The 20,256-nt window shown below is 45.8% G+C and overlaps 1 protein-coding gene across 1 annotated transcript; it reads left to right on the top strand.

Moving 5' to 3' along the window:
* Positions 1-376: 376 nt before the first annotated feature.
* Positions 377-2,623, top strand: LOC311362510 (granzyme A-like; the record flags this gene model as incomplete). Its single annotated transcript, XM_084482371.1, has 5 exons — positions 377-437; positions 645-798; positions 1,363-1,504; positions 1,601-1,867; positions 2,328-2,623. 5 exons carry the CDS (start codon positions 377-379, stop codon positions 2,484-2,486), a joined length of 783 nt encoding a protein of 260 aa, XP_084338497.1. The 3' UTR covers positions 2,487-2,623.
* Positions 2,624-20,256: the final 17,633 nt, after the last annotated feature.

Here is a 20,256-nt window from a genome sequence, read left to right as displayed (position 1 = left end):
ACACCGCCACCATTGGCGTGTGGCAACAATTCTGGCGCTTTGTGAGACTGCACACCGGTTGCATTGAGTAATCAATGTGCCCAGGTTAGACCAGCCTTCTCCACACACACTCAGGCAGAGATCTCCTGCATGACAACATGGAGCACCAGAGCCATGTATCATTATCTGCAAACCGTACGATAAACCGTCTTTCAACACCACCACCCTGTGTCCTTGTGTTTGGAGGAGCCCAGTAAAAGTCACCTAAGTGGAGTGTGTTATGTAGCATTGACATTGTTCCATTGTGGTTTGACCACATCCTTTGAACTGGCCATATAAGAAACTCATGCTGCATCTCTTTTCAATTTCGCCTTCATTTGAGCTTCAGATACAAGCTATGGCACGTTCATTGCTAGCCCTTGTTGAAACATTGTGTTTGGTCCTCCATATCCAGTCATGTAAGTAGAACACTACATGTTCTGTATTTAATTTCTTGCGTAATTATTTTGGATTAGTTTTTTATTCGTAATTATTAAGGATGGCAACAGGCCAGGTTCAAACCCAGAACCTTTCCTGTTAAGATATGGTTAAACAATCACGGACAACCTTGTATTGTTTTTGTATGGATAAAGGATATCTTTCAGCTGTGCTGTGTTTAACCACAGGTGCTTGTGGCGAGGCTGAGATCATCGGAGGGAAGAAGGTGAAGGCTCATTCTCTGCCCTACATGGTTCTCCTGTATAACAGCGCAGGGCAGCCCGTCTGTGGAGGAACCCTCCTCTCTTCCAGATGGGTGCTGACCGCCGCCCACTGTCCTGAGTAGGGATTTCCTCACATCATTCATCCAATAATACACTTCTGCTCATAATCACATGAACAATGTTTGTTGTTGGTTGTAGCTGTAGGAAAGAAGCTGTAGGCTAAGGTGCTGTAGGTACGATGTAAGAGCTATCATTTGGGTGTGATTTGTGAGATATGCCATAGCCATCCTTGAGCTGTATATATATATATATATATTATATTTTCTGGTTGACTGGGGGCCTTCCTCAGTATGAGGCTTTTTATTTTAGACCGCTCCCGGCTCCTTTCTGACCAATCGGGGCTTCTCTTTCCTGATTGGTTTGACGAAATTATCTTGGCTGTCTATCACAGGTCCATGAATGTAAACGCGACATTCTCAATGGCGGAAATGTATGGAGTGAGCAGCATTATCGGGGGGTTATTTTTTCAAAATCTTGCCCTCTTCTGCTCTTTTCTGTTATCTCTCTTTACAAGTCTCAAATCTATACTTTACATTAAGTATGTATGTGGTTGAGCTTTGTGTACTAGTACATGCTGTTGTTTGGTATTCATAAGTAAACCCTATTTTGGATTCTTTAACAGAATAGCTACGGTGCGTCTTGGTGTGGACACCATTAAAAACAGCGAGACGGATAAATCTGTTCAGGTCCGGAAGGTAGCAAAGCCTTACCCCCATCCTACTTATGAACATTTTACGAAAGGCCATGATCTCCAGCTACTAAAGGTGAGCTAATTACTGTGTGATTAATACTCATATCACACCCAACAAGAATTGTGTGTGTAAACTCATTGTTGTTGCAGCAACGATTGTTTGGTTCAGCTCGTCCAAGAGGGGAATGCGACCAAGACCGTAAAGTATTTGCCATTGTCGAATGTAATCCCAGACCCCAAGAAAGGTACCAAATGCATGGTGGTTAGTTGGGGGACCGTCAGTGTTAAGAAGGTCAAAATGTCGGATGTCCTGATGTCCGCCGATGTCACTGTTATCAAAAGAGAAACGTGCAACTCGCCCAAATATTACAATTCCAAACCTGTCATCACTCCTGACATGGTATGTGCTGGAAAGAAAAACAAGGACACCTGTCGGGTAGGCACAACTATTATTCTTCATTATCTATATTGTAAATGATACAACCCAGGGTAGTTCAGACCGAGCAACCTGCTCAACTTCAAATGAGAAATGCCTCACCATCATGAATGTTTTCTCTATTGATTCGACCACAGGGACTTGAAAGAGTATTCTTTGCTCGGTCGTTGCAAAGGCTCCCTATTGGCTCGAGTAGTAAATCACAGTTTATGTTAGGATAGGATAGTAGTGTGTGGACATGAGTCATTTCTGGGTCCGATCCTACGTAATTTGTAGGTCTATCTGATTCCTTCGGAATCAAATCACAAAGGTATTTTGACAGCAAAGTGCCCCACACTATGACTCCATTTGAATCAGACCTTTTAATTTTATTTTGATGGTATTATTATCGCAATATTGCATATATAAAATACTGATATTGATTTTCAATATATTCATGTCGTCGTCTATTTCTCTATAGGGAGACTCTGGAGGACCTCTGATGTGCAACGGTGTGCAAGTAGGAATCACTTCTTTTGGCACCTGCGGTGTTAAGACCAAACCAGGAGTGTACACCTTCCTTTCCAAACAACACATTGCCTGGATAAAGAATACAATGCAGAAATCTGAGTTATTCTGAAACATTTGCAACTCAATTATGTCAAATTGAGCCTAATTGTATTGTTTTATTTGGAATAATGATGAGATTTGGATGACATGTGTGCTACACTCAATAGGTTTGTTGTCTATTAAAACCAAATAAGTGCCACCACTGCAAAAAAAAAAAAAAAAAAAAAAAAATATATATATATATATATACAAGTTGCTCAGTTTGGACAGTCCTAAATTATTTGGCAAACTTTTAAATGTGTGATAAATCCAACCCCAACTGTATTGTGTGCCTTTTTGAGATAACACTTACGGAAGTTACCGGTATTGGCAAAAGAGGAATAAAAAACAGTTCTCAAGGTTTTTAATGAGAAAATAACTGACTAAAATAAGATCAAACCTAGTCACTGCCCTTAGGCTTCACACATCTAACTGACACACACACACACACACACACACACACACACACACACACACACACACACACACAATGTTCACAATGTTTGGATATATACTCCCGCTAACCCATCCGTACCAGGGGACTAGTTGTTTTTATACTTTATTGTATTGTTATAGGAAGTTTTGAAATTGTCCAGTAATTATTCGGGTTAAAATATACACACTTTTATGGAGCAGGACAACATACAAAACTTTCCAGCAAGTAGGAATAATGCCAGTAGTGATAGTTTAAATAAAAATACTATTGGATTAGATATAATAATCCAGAACCATAGGCCAGCTTCTAGATGTCAGCTCCTATTTACTTTTGCCCATTTGTATCATTGACCTCTCTTTCCATGAAAAGAAAGAAGGAAGGAAAAATCTAAATTTCTTAATGAATAACTATTAACATTTATAATTAACACATTATCTATATCAATTACATTTTGGGATGGGAATGGGATTCTAATCAAGAAGGGACCTTTTAGACAATACATTGCTACCAAATAAATTGCCCGCCACAATACAATGGATGAAAAAGCATGAGGAAGGACGGCAGTGAGGATCAGACTGGAAGAAAGAATCAGCCTTTGATCTCCTGCTGCGTTGAACATAGGAATTCCTTTAATTGCGTCAATTATGAGAACCAGAAGTTATTGTCTTTGCCCAGATATCATTGAAGATTGATTATGAGGATTATTTATTTATTAATTAATTGGCAAATCTGCCAATCAATAAATAAATAGATTAAAAAGCGATAATAGAGTATACAATATTCCTGAGGCATAGACTATAATAGTCATCTATTTGTATCAACTAGATGGAACATTACACTCGTCGTCATTGCAGCACGTGCGTTCAACAAGGTCCAATACTGGAGCATCGCATTCCTTTGTAGTAGCACATCTTCGAATTTCACCGACTGCAAAGAACAAAATATATGAACAATGCATTATTCAAAACAAACAATGAAATAATAATGGAAACAAGCATCGATTGCATGAACAGTAAATGTTACACAATATAACATTTTCATGTGAAGTGGCATTTATTTATATCTTCACCAAAATATGTATGTGTTATGTGAATTGTATACAATGCAACTTGTATTAAAGATTTTGGGTGTCATCAAACATAAAGGCCACATCCTATTACAGCCCAAGGTTTGGACGATGAAATAGATGTTTGTGTGCATGTCTATGTATTCATTCATTTAAAGAGAACGTAATTTAAACAATTGCTCACAGGCTGGCTTGTTCAATACAATCCGAATACAATGGGTGAAGCGTCCTCCACAGATCACCGGTTTGATGTCGTCCTCAGGGCAGCTCGGGTGGTCTTCAGAGATGCTCGTACAGTTCAGACATGTCAGTGCTTGGACAGCTGAAAAAAGCAAAAGCCATTTTCGCAAAATGATCCCAATGTGACTTTGTTACATGAAACAACACAAAATTATTTTTAAAAAATCCACTTTGTGACTTTTGAAAACAAACCAATTTTCTTACTTCTTGATAATGATTATCTCGCCTCGTCACCTCCCATATAATCCATAATTTGGATAATCTTCATAATTATATAATACTTGATTAGTAGTCAGTTGTCCATGTGGAGGAAGGAAGTCTCTGTTCAGTCAGTACTGTGATCCGTATATACTATATATATATATATATATATATATATATATATATATATATATATATATAGTAAGCCTTTAGTGCATGTGAGGTGTGAGTGTACATTTTTATACATATTTAAATATACATTTTAAGAGCTGTACACCTATAGCTGTACGCCTATATCAAAGTGTTTTAAGGTTAACGCAATCGTTAACATTAAATCATATATAACCAGGTCATACATAATCAGGCCACTCAAAATAAGACAATCACAATTTGCTGTATGGAAAAATACTTTGAATACTTATTAAAAACTTACATTGAACACACAGTAATCCCAAAAGTACTCCCAATATGAAAATTGAGGATGCCATCTTTTTCACTGTGAAGAAAAAAAAAAATAGAAATAGATTTATGAATTTATTATCAATTTCACTTTTATCCATCAAATAGAACATGGTTAAAATCTTCTTATTTGTTGTACATTTAGTGGGATTGTAATATAAAATAAATGTACAATGAAGAAAGACGTTTCTTACCCTTTCCTTTACAGATTGTGAGCTCTGTGAGCTATGCTCCTCTTTTAAACGCCACCTGACAATAGCCATTCCAACATCCAGGTCAACGACAGCTCTCACAAGTATCACATGTCCTTCTTTGTCGTGCCTTGGACCATTTTGCAGTATTGATGACTACATGCATGTGATTGTAACTAATGACCTCATTTTCAAACTGGAAAATCTTTGTTGTGATCTGTTTAAAAGCTTTATTTTAAATATTGCTTTAAAACAGAATTGTTAATTTAATTTAGTTAGTTTGGCCATTATTAAGTTTTAAATATAATCTGTCCTCAGTTTTTACAGACAATGCGGTGCTGCGACTCCGTTACCAGGAGATATCAATCTTACATATCCAACGTAGCTAAGGGCTAATAGAAACCTTTTTCGCCATCATTTCCAAAAAGAGCTGGCTGGCACACAATAGTTCTTTGTTTGAGTGTTCCACGTCTCAGGGAAATGTGATACCCAATTCACAGCACATGACGAATAACACTATTTTCAACAAGGTATCCCCTATATTAAAACATTTCTTTAAGTTCAGCATTTATTCATAATCTAAAAACGTGTCAATAACTAAATAATGATTATGGCCTGTTATCTTACCACCACATGCCAATACATGTTTTGAAGTATTTCCAAACAGTTTGTCTTGTAATATTGTTCTATTTCTGTGGTAAAGCCTATAGTCTGAGTGGGTTAGGTGAGGTATCAAGGCACTGATACGGGATCTGTATCTGACATGTTTACAACAACATTAGTGCACTATTGTCATGTTCTGTCTTTATTTAGGTCAGTGTTGGTTCAACCCCCGTCCACCACATGTTGGGAGACTGTTCCTCTCCCTTCATCCTGCAGCTCCCGTCTGTTCTCCGTCTGTTCTCTGTTCTCCGTCTGTTCTCTGTTCTCCGTCTGTTCTCTGTTCTCCGTCTGTTCTCCGTCTGTTCTCTGTTCTCCGTCTGTTCTCTGTTCTCCGTCTGTTCTCTGTTCTCCGTCTGTTCTCCGTCTGTTCTCTGTTCTCCGTCTGTTCTCTGTTCTCCGTCTGTTCTCTGTTCTCCGTCTGTTCTCTGTTCTCCGTCTGTTCTCTGTTCTCCGTCTGTTCTCTGTTCTCCGTCTGTTCTCTGTTCTCTGTTCTCCGTCTGTTCTCTGTTCTCCGTCTGTTCTCTGTTCTCCGTCTGTTCTCTGTTCTCTGTTCTCCGTCTGTTCTCTGTTCTCCGTCTGTTCTCTGTTCTCCGTCTGTTCTCTGTTCTCCGTCTGTTCTCTGTTCTCCGTCTGTTCTCCGTCTGTTCTCCGTCTGTTCTCTGTTCTCCGTCTGTTCTCTGTTCTCCGTCTGTTCTCTGTTCTCCGTCTGTTCTCCATCTGTTCTCTGTTCTCCGTCTGTTCTCTGTTCTCCGTCTGTTCTCCGTCTGTTCTCCGTCTGTTCTCTGTTCTCCGTCTGTTCTCTGTCTGTTCTCTGTTCTCCGTCTGTTCTCCGTCTGTTCTCTGTTCTCCGTCTGTTCTCTGTTCTCCGTCTGTTCTCTGTTCTCCGTCTGTTCTCTGTTCTCTGTCTGTTCTCTGTTCTCCGTCTGTTCTCTGTTCTCCGTCTGTTCTCCGTCTGTTCTCTGTTCTCCGTCTGTTCTCTGTTCTCCGTCTGTTCTCTGTTCTCCGTCTGTTCTCTGTTCTCCGTCTGTTCTCTGTTCTCCGTCTGTTCTCCGTCTGTTCTCTGTTCTCCGTCTGTTCTCTGTTCTCCGTCTGTTCTCCGTCTGTTCTCTGTTCTCCGTCTGTTCTCCGTCTGTTCTCTGTTCTCCGTCTGTTCTCTGTCTGTTCTCTGTTCTCCGTCTGTTCTCCGTCTGTTCTCTGTTCTCCGTCTGTTCTCTGTTCTCCGTCTGTTCTCTGTTCTCCGTCTGTTCTCCGTCTGTTCTCCGTCTGTTCTCTGTTCTCCGTCTGTTCTCCGTCTGTTCTCTGTTCTCCGTCTGTTCTCTGTCTGTTCTCTGTTCTCCGTCTGTTCTCCGTCTGTTCTCTGTTCTCCGTCTGTTCTCTGTTCTCCGTCTGTTCTCTGTTCTCCGTCTGTTCTCCGTCTGTTCTCCGTCTGTTCTCCGTCTGTTCTCTGTTCTCCGTCTGTTCTCTGTTCTCCGTCTGTTCTCTGTTCTCCGTCTGTTCTCTGTTCTCCGTCTGTTCTCCGTCTGTTCTCTGTTCTCCGTCTGTTCTCCGTCTGTTCTCTGTTCTCTGTCTGTTCTCCGTCTGTTCTCTGTTCTCCGTCTGTTCTCTGTTCTCCGTCTGTTCTCCGTCTGTTCTCCGTCTGTTCTCCGTCTGTTCTCTGTTCTCCGTCTGTTCTCTGTTCTCCGTCTGTTCTCTGTTCTCCGTCTGTTCTCCGTCTGTTCTCTGTTCTCCGTCTGTTCTCTGTTCTCCGTCTGTTCTCTGTTCTCCGTCTGTTCTCCATCTGTTCTCTGTTCTCCGTCTGTTCTGTTCTCCGTCTGTTCTCCGTCTGTTCTCTGTCTGTTCTCTGTTCTCCGTCTGTTCTCTGTTCTCCGTCTGTTCTCTGTTCTCCGTCTGTTCTCCGTCTGTTCTCTGTTCTCTGTCTGTTCTCCGTCTGTTCTCTGTTCTCCGTCTGTTCTCTGTTCTCCGTCTGTTCTCTGTTCTCCGTCTGTTCTCTGTTCTCCGTCTGTTCTCCGTCTGTTCTCTGTTCTCCGTCTGTTCTCCGTCTGTTCTCTGTTCTCCGTCTGTTCTCTGTCTGTTCTCTGTTCTCCGTCTGTTCTCCGTCTGTTCTCTGTTCTCCGTCTGTTCTCTGTTCTCCGTCTGTTCTCTGTTCTCCGTCTGTTCTCCGTCTGTTCTCCGTCTGTTCTCTGTTCTCCGTCTGTTCTCCGTCTGTTCTCTGTTCTCCGTCTGTTCTCTGTTCTCCGTCTGTTCTCTGTTCTCCGTCTGTTCTCCGTCTGTTCTCTGTTCTCCGTCTGTTCTCTGTTCTCCGTCTGTTCTCTGTTCTCCGTCTGTTCTCTGTTCTCCGTCTGTTCTCCGTCTGTTCTCTGTTCTCCGTCTGTTCTCCGTCTGTTCTCTGTTCTCTGTCTGTTCTCCGTCTGTTCTCTGTTCTCCGTCTGTTCTCTGTTCTCCGTCTGTTCTCCGTCTGTTCTCCGTCTGTTCTCCGTCTGTTCTCTGTTCTCCGTCTGTTCTCTGTTCTCCGTCTGTTCTCTGTTCTCCGTCTGTTCTCCATCTGTTCTCTGTTCTCCGTCTGTTCTCTGTTCTCCGTCTGTTCTCCGTCTGTTCTCCGTCTGTTCTCCGTCTGTTCTCTGTTCTCCGTCTGTTCTCGTCTGTTCTCTGTTCTCCGTCTGTTCTCCGTCTGTTCTCTGTTCTCCGTCTGTTCTCTGTTCTCCGTCTGTTCTCTGTTCTCCGTCTGTTCTCTGTTCTCTGTCTGTTCTCTGTTCTCCGTCTGTTCTCTGTTCTCCGTCTGTTCTCCGTCTGTTCTCTGTTCTCCGTCTGTTCTCTGTTCTCCGTCTGTTCTCTGTTCTCCGTCTGTTCTCTGTTCTCCGTCTGTTCTCTGTTCTCCGTCTGTTCTCCGTCTGTTCTCTGTTCTCCGTCTGTTCTCTGTTCTCCGTCTGTTCTCTGTTCTCCGTCTGTTCTCTGTTCTCCGTCTGTTCTCCGTCTGTTCTCTGTTCTCCGTCTGTTCTCTGTTCTCCGTCTGTTCTCCGTCTGTTCTCCGTCTGTTCTCCGTCTGTTCTCTGTTCTCCGTCTGTTCTCTGTCTGTTCTCTGTTCTCCGTCTGTTCTCCGTCTGTTCTCTGTTCTCCGTCTGTTCTCTGTTCTCCGTCTGTTCTCTGTTCTCCGTCTGTTCTCTGTTCTCCGTCTGTTCTCTGTTCTCTGTCTGTTCTCTGTTCTCCGTCTGTTCTCTGTTCTCCGTCTGTTCTCCGTCTGTTCTCTGTTCTCCGTCTGTTCTCTGTTCTCCGTCTGTTCTCTGTTCTCCGTCTGTTCTCTGTTCTCCGTCTGTTCTCTGTTCTCCGTCTGTTCTCCGTCTGTTCTCTGTTCTCCGTCTGTTCTCTGTTCTCCGTCTGTTCTCCGTCTGTTCTCTGTTCTCCGTCTGTTCTCCGTCTGTTCTCTGTTCTCCGTCTGTTCTCTGTCTGTTCTCTGTTCTCCGTCTGTTCTCCGTCTGTTCTCTGTTCTCCGTCTGTTCTCTGTTCTCCGTCTGTTCTCTGTTCTCCGTCTGTTCTCCGTCTGTTCTCCGTCTGTTCTCTGTTCTCCGTCTGTTCTCCGTCTGTTCTCTGTTCTCCGTCTGTTCTCTGTCTGTTCTCTGTTCTCCGTCTGTTCTCCGTCTGTTCTCTGTTCTCCGTCTGTTCTCTGTTCTCCGTCTGTTCTCTGTTCTCCGTCTGTTCTCCGTCTGTTCTCCGTCTGTTCTCCGTCTGTTCTCTGTTCTCCGTCTGTTCTCTGTTCTCCGTCTGTTCTCTGTTCTCCGTCTGTTCTCTGTTCTCCGTCTGTTCTCCGTCTGTTCTCTGTTCTCCGTCTGTTCTCCGTCTGTTCTCTGTTCTCTGTCTGTTCTCCGTCTGTTCTCTGTTCTCCGTCTGTTCTCTGTTCTCCGTCTGTTCTCCGTCTGTTCTCTGTTCTCCGTCTGTTCTCTGTTCTCCGTCTGTTCTCCGTCTGTTCTCCGTCTGTTCTCCGTCTGTTCTCTGTTCTCCGTCTGTTCTCTGTTCTCCGTCTGTTCTCTGTTCTCCGTCTGTTCTCCGTCTGTTCTCTGTTCTCCGTCTGTTCTCCGTCTGTTCTCTGTTCTCTGTCTGTTCTCCGTCTGTTCTCTGTTCTCCGTCTGTTCTCTGTTCTCCGTCTGTTCTCCGTCTGTTCTCCGTCTGTTCTCCGTCTGTTCTCTGTTCTCCGTCTGTTCTCTGTTCTCCGTCTGTTCTCTGTTCTCCGTCTGTTCTCCGTCTGTTCTCTGTTCTCCGTCTGTTCTCTGTTCTCCGTCTGTTCTCTGTTCTCCGTCTGTTCTCCATCTGTTCTCTGTTCTCCGTCTGTTCTGTTCTCCGTCTGTTCTCCGTCTGTTCTCTGTCTGTTCTCTGTTCTCCGTCTGTTCTCTGTTCTCCGTCTGTTCTCTGTTCTCCGTCTGTTCTCCGTCTGTTCTCTGTTCTCTGTCTGTTCTCCGTCTGTTCTCTGTTCTCCGTCTGTTCTCTGTTCTCCGTCTGTTCTCTGTTCTCCGTCTGTTCTCTGTTCTCCGTCTGTTCTCCATCTGTTCTCTGTTCTCCGTCTGTTCTCCGTCTGTTCTCTGTTCTCCGTCTGTTCTCTGTCTGTTCTCTGTTCTCCGTCTGTTCTCCGTCTGTTCTCTGTTCTCCGTCTGTTCTCTGTTCTCCGTCTGTTCTCTGTTCTCCGTCTGTTCTCCGTCTGTTCTCCGTCTGTTCTCTGTTCTCCGTCTGTTCTCCGTCTGTTCTCTGTTCTCCGTCTGTTCTCTGTTCTCCGTCTGTTCTCTGTTCTCCGTCTGTTCTCCGTCTGTTCTCTGTTCTCCGTCTGTTCTCTGTTCTCCGTCTGTTCTCTGTTCTCCGTCTGTTCTCTGTTCTCCGTCTGTTCTCCGTCTGTTCTCTGTTCTCCGTCTGTTCTCCGTCTGTTCTCTGTTCTCTGTCTGTTCTCCGTCTGTTCTCTGTTCTCCGTCTGTTCTCTGTTCTCCGTCTGTTCTCCGTCTGTTCTCCGTCTGTTCTCCGTCTGTTCTCTGTTCTCCGTCTGTTCTCTGTTCTCCGTCTGTTCTCTGTTCTCCGTCTGTTCTCTGTTCTCCGTCTGTTCTCTGTTCTCCGTCTGTTCTCTGTTCTCCGTCTGTTCTCCGTCTGTTCTCTGTTCTCCGTCTGTTCTCTGTTCTCCGTCTGTTCTCTGTTCTCCGTCTGTTCTCCGTCTGTTCTCTGTTCTCCGTCTGTTCTCTGTTCTCCGTCTGTTCTCTGTTCTCCGTCTGTTCTCCGTCTGTTCTCTGTTCTCTGTCTGTTCTCCGTCTGTTCTCTGTTCTCCGTCTGTTCTCTGTTCTCCGTCTGTTCTCTGTTCTCCGTCTGTTCTCTGTTCTCCGTCTGTTCTCCGTCTGTTCTCTGTTCTCCGTCTGTTCTCCGTCTGTTCTCTGTTCTCCATCTGTTCTCCGTCTGTTCTCTGTTCTCCGTCTGTTCTCTGTTCTCCGTCTGTTCTCCGTCTGTTCTCCGTCTGTTCTCTGTTCTCCGTCTGTTCTCCGTCTGTTCTCTGTTCTCCGTCTGTTCTCTGTTCTCCGTCTGTTCTCTGTTCTCCGTCTGTTCTCCGTCTGTTCTCTGTTCTCCGTCTGTTCTCTGTTCTCCGTCTGTTCTCTGTTCTCCGTCTGTTCTCTGTTCTCCGTCTGTTCTCCGTCTGTTCTCTGTTCTCCGTCTGTTCTCCGTCTGTTCTCTGTTCTCCGTCTGTTCTCTGTTCTCCGTCTGTTCTCTGTTCTCCGTCTGTTCTCTGTTCTCCGTCTGTTCTCCGTCTGTTCTCCGTCTGTTCTCTGTTCTCCGTCTGTTCTCCGTCTGTTCTCTGTTCTCCGTCTGTTCTCTGTCTGTTCTCTGTTCTCCGTCTGTTCTCTGTTCTCCGTCTGTTCTCCGTCTGTTCTCTGTTCTCTGTCTGTTCTCCGTCTGTTCTCTGTTCTCCGTCTGTTCTCTGTTCTCCGTCTGTTCTCTGTTCTCCGTCTGTTCTCCGTCTGTTCTCTGTTCTCCGTCTGTTCTCTGTTCTCCGTCTGTTCTCCGTCTGTTCTCTGTTCTCCGTCTGTTCTCTGTTCTCCGTCTGTTCTCTGTTCTCCGTCTGTTCTCTGTTCTCCGTCTGTTCTCTGTTCTCCGTCTGTTCTCCGTCTGTTCTCCGTCTGTTCTCTGTTCTCCGTCTGTTCTCTGTTCTCCGTCTGTTCTCTGTTCTCCGTCTGTTCTCCGTCTGTTCTCTGTTCTCCGTCTGTTCTCTGTTCTCCGTCTGTTCTCCGTCTGTTCTCTGTTCTCCGTCTGTTCTCTGTTCTCCGTCTGTTCTCCGTCTGTTCTCTGTCTGTTCTCCGTCTGTTCTCTGTTCTCCGTCTGTTCTCTGTTCTCCGTCTGTTCTCTGTTCTCTGTTCTCCGTCTGTTCTCTGTTCTCCGTCTGTTCTCTGTTCTCCGTCTGTTCTCTGTTCTCCGTCTGTTCTCTGTTCTCCGTCTGTTCTCCGTCTGTTCTCTGTTCTCCGTCTGTTCTCTGTTCTCCGTCTGTTCTCCGTCTGTTCTCTGTTCTCCGTCTGTTCTCTGTTCTCCGTCTGTTCTCCGTCTGTTCTCTGTTCTCCGTCTGTTCTCTGTTCTCCGTCTGTTCTCCGTCTGTTCTCCGTCTGTTCTCTGTTCTCCGTCTGTTCTCTGTTCTCCGTCTGTTCTCTGTTCTCCGTCTGTTCTCCGTCTGTTCTCCGTCTGTTCTCTGTTCTCCGTCTGTTCTCTGTTCTCCGTCTGTTCTCTGTTCTCCGTCTGTTCTCTGTTCTCCGTCTGTTCTCCGTCTGTTCTCTGTTCTCCGTCTGTTCTCTGTTCTCCGTCTGTTCTCTGTTCTCCGTCTGTTCTCTGTTCTCCGTCTGTTCTCTGTTCTCCGTCTGTTCTCTGTTCTCCGTCTGTTCTCCGTCTGTTCTCCGTCTGTTCTCTTATTATTTATCTTTATTTATTTATCCACCAGTCTCCTCCTACGTCTCTATATATACTTACTATATATCTATATCTATCTATATCTATATATAGATATAGATAGATATAGATATAGATATACTCTATAGATACTTTATTAATTTATCCACCAGAGCAACTTTGCATGTTGGTCGTCTTTCTAGCTTCCAGCATCTAGACCAGGGATGGACAACCGTCACGATAAAGGTGATAAAGAGACGTGTCCTCATCACCGTCAGAGCCACATGGCCGCGCTCTTCACCTAATCACATATGAGAGAAGCTACTAAATAATAACAATAGTGTAGATATACGTCTGTATCAGTGGCGGCTGGTGATTACATTTTAGTGTGAGGCGTAGTCATGGCCGGGGCTCTGGGGGTCGTCCCCAGAACATTTCATTTGGTAGATGTGGAAAAATGCATTTTTAACATGTCTATACTCTTGTTAAACGACAAATACAACAAGTTTGTTTTCAAAGAAACAACAACAGCCACATGAGTGATTTCTTGATTGAGAAAAAACAAACCCTATTTTTTATTTGTTTATTATTATTTGTTTTATCTTAAATGACGTGCGGACCTCACAGAGAGAAGGTGCCAGTCGCCCGTCCCTGATGTAGGCCATCCTCCTGAGAGCTCCTGCTCCGTCTCTGTCGTGTTGTGTGTGTGTGTCTCTGTGTGTGTGCCTTTGTGTGTGTGTGTGTGTGTGTGTGTGTGTGTGTCTCTGTCTGTGTGTGTGTGTGTGTATCTCTGTGTGTGTGTGTGTGCCTTTGTGTCTGTGTGTGTGTGTGTGTGTGTGTGTCTCTGTCTGTGTGTGTGTGTGTGTGTGTGTGTGTGTGTGTGTGTGTGTGTGTGTGTGTGTGTGTGTGTGTGTGTGTGTGTGTGCCTTTGTGTCTGTCTGTGTGTGTGTGTGTGTGTGTCTCTGTGTGTGTGTGTGTGTGCTCTATTCAGTGCCAATTTGAATAAATGCTAGGCTATGGCCTTATGTTCACAATGACCGCCAATGGTCACATATGCATATACAGTAAAGGGAATTGGCTTTTTAGCGATGACTAGGATTCACTTAGAATCTCCTGGGGGATCATTTATGTCATGACCCCTACAGACATGTTGCTGACAACTGTAGGAAAAGGGCGTGGGGGGGCTGGCCTGGGGCGGGCCCAGGCTGTGAAGTGAGTCCTAGTTTGGTTTAGTGTTTGTTCTCCCCCTGCAACAGAAAGCTGTACTCAAAATGATATATATAACAGACTCTTGTTTATTTGCGTTCTTCAGGTTATGTTAGCTAGTTAACCCCAAGTTAACCTTTTGCCTGCTGTGAACCTGTCACAGTCGCATTGACCCACTTATGTCAACGTTTCCCTTACATTATGTATGGACAATTGCTTTGCGGGCAAGAGGGGAAACTGTTGAAAGGCTGTGTGTTACTGTATTCTTGGCGATATTGTATTCACGAACGATTTGGGGTCTCGTCTGCGATACCTTACCTGACAATTAGATCAAATATTACTCCAAGACATGTTGACCGTGCATGGCTGAGGCTGGGTCCCAGAGCTCTGCCTCACCACCAGATGACCGTCACCAGGGTGAGAAGAGGGTGGCTGTGGAGAATATTTTGATGTTTTTTCAGTACAGTATCCTGAGGGGAAAATAATCCGGACAGGCGAGACCACAGTACTTGTTAAAGTAAAAGGGCTGGGCAAGTTAACGCGTTAATTATGCGTTAACGCAATGAATAAATTGACGCATCAACGCAGTCTCTTTTTTTTTCACTTTGATTTTGAAAGGTTTTGCCCACAGAATGTCAACATTCATATCAGAAATCATTTTGTTTTTAGTTCCACTTACTTTACATTCAATTACACTTGCAGTAAGTGACTGCCTGATTACAATTCCCAAATCTGTGGTTCTACTAATTTGAATTTAACTACACTTGTAGTAACTGTAGGTTTACAATTGTACTAATTAACTGCCTGTTTACAATTCCCAGATCTGTGGTGTTCCGTAAGTTTATATTCAACCCACACTGAGTGAGTCAATAAAACTCCCTCATGTTCACTTGGTCTAGTTTTTGCTTATTAATAACATTTGGTATGAATGATAATGTGTCATTCCATTTGATAGTCTCATTTAACTTAAATAGGAGTGGATTTTAAATAGAATTTTAAAAGTGTGATTAATTGCAATTAACTCACCATAATATGCGATTAATCGCAATTAAAACTTTTAATCATTGCCCAGCCCTACAAAAAATAAATACATTCATTGAAATTAGTTTTAAAATTACTTTTGGTTAGAGTAAATACAAATTGGGGACTTAGGAAGACAAAAACAAGTTGGATACTTGTTAAAGGTCTTTTAATTATTTGCAAAGGACAGGCAGGTTTATCAATCCAGAGTGTAGGGCTCTTTCATCTCAATAGAGATATAGACCATATGGGACCTGGACTGTGTGAATGCTCCACCACCTCCACTGTGTGACGTGGCCTCCGCTGATCACTACATGTCACCTGGAGAGATTCCGTGATCAGGCCGGAGAGGCATTCCCCTGATGATGGAGAAAGTGATCGATCTCGTAGACCCTCCGGAGAAAGTGTTCCAGATTCATGGAAGATTACCCCCAACTTCAGACGGACAAGAGCAGACTCCTACGAATGTGCCATCACCCACGCCTTGCTGGATGCGTTTGATGGAAGTTTGTCAGTAAAGAGTCAATGCATTGGTTGGCGTAGCGCCAAACTCACCGTGATAGTGAGTCACGCAGAAGATTTTGGGGTTAAAAAGGAAGAAAAGCGCAATCGGCAGAAGGAAGCCCAAGGACTAAGAAGCTTCCAGTCAGTCAACGAGAGGCCCTGGAGAAGCCCAAGCCCATTCCTCCCACCAGGGGAAGGCGTGGCCCCTGGAGGCCCCACAGGGAGGGGCCAGAGGTCAGGGTCACACAGGGAGGGGCCAGAGGTCAGGGTCACACAGGGAGGGGCCAGAGGTCAGGCTCACACAGGGAGGGGCCAGAGGTCAGGGTCACACAGGGAGGGGCCAGAGGTCAGGGACACACAGGGAGGGGCCAGAGGTCAGGGACACACAGGGAGGGGCCAGAGGTCAGGGTCACACAGGGAGGGGCCAGAGGTCAGGGTCACACAGGGAGGGGCCAGAGGTCAGGGTCACACAGGGAGGGGCCAGAGGTCAGGGTCACACAGGGAGGGGCCAGAGGTCAGGGACACACAGGGAGGGGCCAGAGGTCAGGGTCACACAGGGAGGGGCCAGAGGTCAGGGTCACACAGGGAGGGGCCAGAGGTCAGGGTCACACAGGGAGGGGCCAGAGGTCAGGGTCACACAGGGAGGGGCCAGAGGTCAGGGTCACACAGGGAGGGGCCAGAGGTCAGGGTCACACAGGGAGGGGCCAGAGGTCAGGGTCACACAGGGAGGGGCCAGAGGTCAGGGACACACAGGGAGGGGCCAGAGGTCAGGGTCACACAGGGAGGGGCCAGAGGTCAGGGTCACACAGGGAGGGGCCAGAGGTCAGGGTCACACAGGGAGGGGCCAGAGGTCAGGGTCACACAGGGAGGGGCCAGAGGTCAGGGTCACACAGGGAGGGGCCAGAGGTCAGGGTCACACAGGGAGGGGCCAGAGGTCAGGGTCACACAGGGAGGGGCCAGAGGTCAGGGTCACACAGGGAGGGGCCAGAGGTCAGGGTCACACAGGGAGGGGCCAGAGGTCAGGGTCACACAGGGAGGGGCCAGAGGTCAGGGTCACACAGGGAGGGGCCAGAGGTCAGGGACACCGGCCGTGTGGCGCAGGCTGCTCCGTTGTGGCGCCGTGGATCACTGAGCCAGAGAGTGTTGCCAACAGAGGTCGGTGACAGAGTGGCGGGCAGTTGACACCCCTGGAGTGACGTCATCCAGGAGGCAGAGGTGGACTGTCTTGGGGTCTTGACGGGACGCAGCAGCAGGCCGGGTCCATGGAGACCATCGCACTAACCCTGGACCATCGCACTAACCCTGGACCATCGCACTAACCCTGGACCATCACACTAACCCTGGACCATCGCACTAACCCTGGACCATCGCACTAACCCTGGACCATCACACTAACCCTGGACCATCGCACTAACCCTGGACCATCGCACTAACCCTGGACCATCGCACTAACCCTGGACCATCACACTAACCCTGGACCATCACACTAACCCTGGACCATCGCACTAACCCTGGACCATCACACTAACCCTGGACCATCGCACTAACCCTGGACCATCGCACTAACCCTGGACCATCGCACTAACCCTGGACCATCACACTAACCCTGGACCATCACACTAACCCTGGACCATCACACTAACCCTGGACCATCGCACTAACCCTGCCACAAACCGTACACAAGCACCACATCCAAAGGGTTGTTGTATGGTTCTACCTAGTCTTATGGTTCTACCTAGCCTTATGGTTCTACCCAGTCTTATGGTTCTACCCAGCCTTATGGTTCTACCCAGCCTTATGGTTCTACCTAGTCTTATGGTTCTACCTAGCCTTATGGTTCTACCTAGCCTTATGGTTCTACCTAGCCTTATGGTTCTACCTAGCCTTATGGTTCTACCTAGTCTTATGCGACCTGATTGGCTCCCTGAAACAAACATTATTGGAAACTGTGAAGATACAATCTTTCTAGTCGATTCGGGGGCAACACATTCAGTGTTATCTTCCAAGGAATGGAGAAATGTAACGAAATTGAGTGGTTGTTATGTGGTTGGAGCAGGCAGAGATTGAATGTGTCATTTGAACCGACAAAGGCCTCACAGTTACCCCCGATGCAAACCCTGTGATCCAAGCTCGCCCAGATGCTTTAATTCACCTTCTGCCAGAAGGAGTCAATAGCTGACATGCTGATCACAGACGCACACCACTGCATGCAGAGTCAGCTGTCACCTGCCCACAGACCGTTTGCATTGCACTGCCAAGAGTGTATTTTGATGGATAACAAGCAAGGTTTGAGGAAGTATAGTTTAAAGAAGGAAGTCAGATTTTTTTGTTGCCAGTGACCTAATCTGTCTAACTTTTGGTCTGTGAGGTTGTTATGATTGGGACATGGGCTGAATAAGGTTCATGGTCTTTATGTAACATGATATGGGCTGAGTAAGGTTCATGGTCTTTCAGGGGAATAGCGAACATGCCCTGAGGGACGTATTCCTCCCCTGCCACGAGGCGGAGACAGTGGCAGGTGGAGCTTTAAACCCGACACTCGGTAAACCAGGACAAGTAACCCCCAGAGGCACTCCACTGTGTTCCATCCACGCATTGTTACAGGCCGCTGTCATACTGGCGGTCCGTGTCCTCATTCAACTCATTCATGTAAATCCCAATTTACCCAAGACTTAAAGAATGATGCAGTGCATCCAAGAACCCAGTTTAACAACAGAACCTGGGGAGCAGCTTTCAGTGGTCGAACAAACGTGTTCTTAAGCAGACCGCTGGATCGGACATTGATTACTAAAAATAAAACTGAATGATAGGTTTCTTTGAAACAACGGGCTACTGTAAACACTGGCTACTGTAAACACTGGCTACTGTAAACACTGGCATACTGTAACACTGGCTACTGTAAACACTGGCTACTGTAAACACTGGCTACTGTAAACACTGGCATACTGTAACACTGGCATACTGAAACACTGGCATACTGAAACACTGGCATACTGAAACACTGGATACTGTAAACACTGGCTACTGTAAACACTGGCATACTGAAACACTGGATACTGTAAACACTGGCTACTGTAAACACTGGCATACTGAAACACTGGATACTGTAAACACTGGCATACTGAAACACTGGCTACTGTAAACACTGGATAATGTAAACACTGGATACTGTAAACACTGGCTACTGTAAACACTGGATAATGTAAACACTGGATACTGTAAACACTGGCTACTGTAAACACTGGATAATGTAAACACTGGATACTGTAAACACTGGATACTCTAGTTTAAAACTGAGCACATCCAATCAAAGACATCCCACGTGGCCTGACTGACTGACTGACCCTGACTGACTGACTGACTGACTGACTGACTCTGACTGACTGACTGACTGACTGACTGACTGACTGACTGACTGACTGACCCTGACTGACTGACTGACTGACTGACTGACTGACTGACTGACTCTGACTGACTGACTCTGACTGACTGACCCTGACTGACTGACTGACTGACTGACTGACTGACTGACTGACTGACTCTGACTGACTGACTGACTGACCCTGACCTCTGGAGAAAATAGGCCTGCAGGGGAAGGTGACTCCCCTGCAGGCAAAGAAAAAATGGGACAACCTAAAAAAGAAGTATAAAGTATGTACATGTAATTTTAAATGTACATTATTTGTTTTAACCATGCAAGTTAACACATTTGCTGAAATGTGTTTTGCTGCTGTTGTTGTTAAGTGCCATGATTGATTTCCTCTGCCGTAGGATTGCAGTGTCCAGGGTCAGGCGAGGGGCTAGGAGGGAAGCACACTGCTGCCACTCGGCCCTGGTTTGTCCTCATGGATGAGGTATTGGGACAGAGGCATTCCACCAACCCCCCTGTCCTAATCGCCTCCATCCCTGAGGACACACCAGGGCCAAGTTCAGCAGTGGTGGGTCAGGAGGAGGAGGAGGAGGAGGAGGAGGAGGTGGTCCGGGAAAAGGAAGATGGATAGAGATGATGAGTTTCTTCTTCTTATGAAGGAAGACATGAGGCTGCAGAGGGAGGCAGAGGAGAGGAGAGCCCAGGAGGGCAGGGAGCGTAATAAGAGGCTTTTCTCAATCTTAGAGAAATTGGTTGAGAAGTAATTGTGTATATATAAATTAATAAAGTTCTGTTTAATTTAAATACATTGTTTATTTCATCTTAACTACACCAGACCTTTATAATACAAGCTGATGTCGAACCCTTCGGGAGAGACATGTGATGCGTTTTCATGTCAAATCTCATTCACGGTTTGGAGCCTTTGTGGGTTTGATGGATGCCGCCGTCAAAAAACACACAAACAGAAACAAGCAGCTGTCTTCAGCTCAGCGCTTGAGAGGCAGGAGGTCTGAGTGACGTGTGGCTATCCCAGATAGTGTGGAAGGAGATGCAGGCTGAGCAGGGATTGATGTTCAGGGCTATGATGTGTGACGATACGTCACATGATTCTGAATAATGCCTCGTAGGGGAATGCGTAAAAACAAAGACGGAGACTTTGTTGCAGGTGAAAACTGATTTTTATGGATTCCAAACGGATTCCTATACAAACTATGGAATATATATGGATATAACTAACTAACTATATAACTAACCCTAACTATATACAAATACAATGCACTAAACGAAATATAAGAACAATAAATAACAAAACATTTCAGCCGGGCAGGGAGCCCCTGGCGGTGCTGCTGGACCTTCTCCACCAGGAGCAGAGACATGGACGGGCGGCCACATTGAGACCCTGGTGTCTGTCTGCTGTCAGTGGGACATCATCTGGGTGGTCTCCAGAGTGTGTTGGAGATGCCTCTCTCCACTGTCCAACGCATCTTCACCGAGTGGGTTTGCAGGGCTGGCTGAATCGACGGCTGCCATGTCACAAGATGTTTTTGGAAAAGGGCA

This window comes from Micromesistius poutassou, assembly GCF_964030765.1.
Source record: "Micromesistius poutassou genome assembly, chromosome: 17".
Lineage (NCBI taxonomy): Eukaryota > Metazoa > Chordata > Actinopteri > Gadiformes > Gadidae > Micromesistius > Micromesistius poutassou.
The sequence above is the reverse complement of the archived record's forward strand: the minus strand, read 5'-3'. Positions and strand labels throughout refer to the sequence as shown.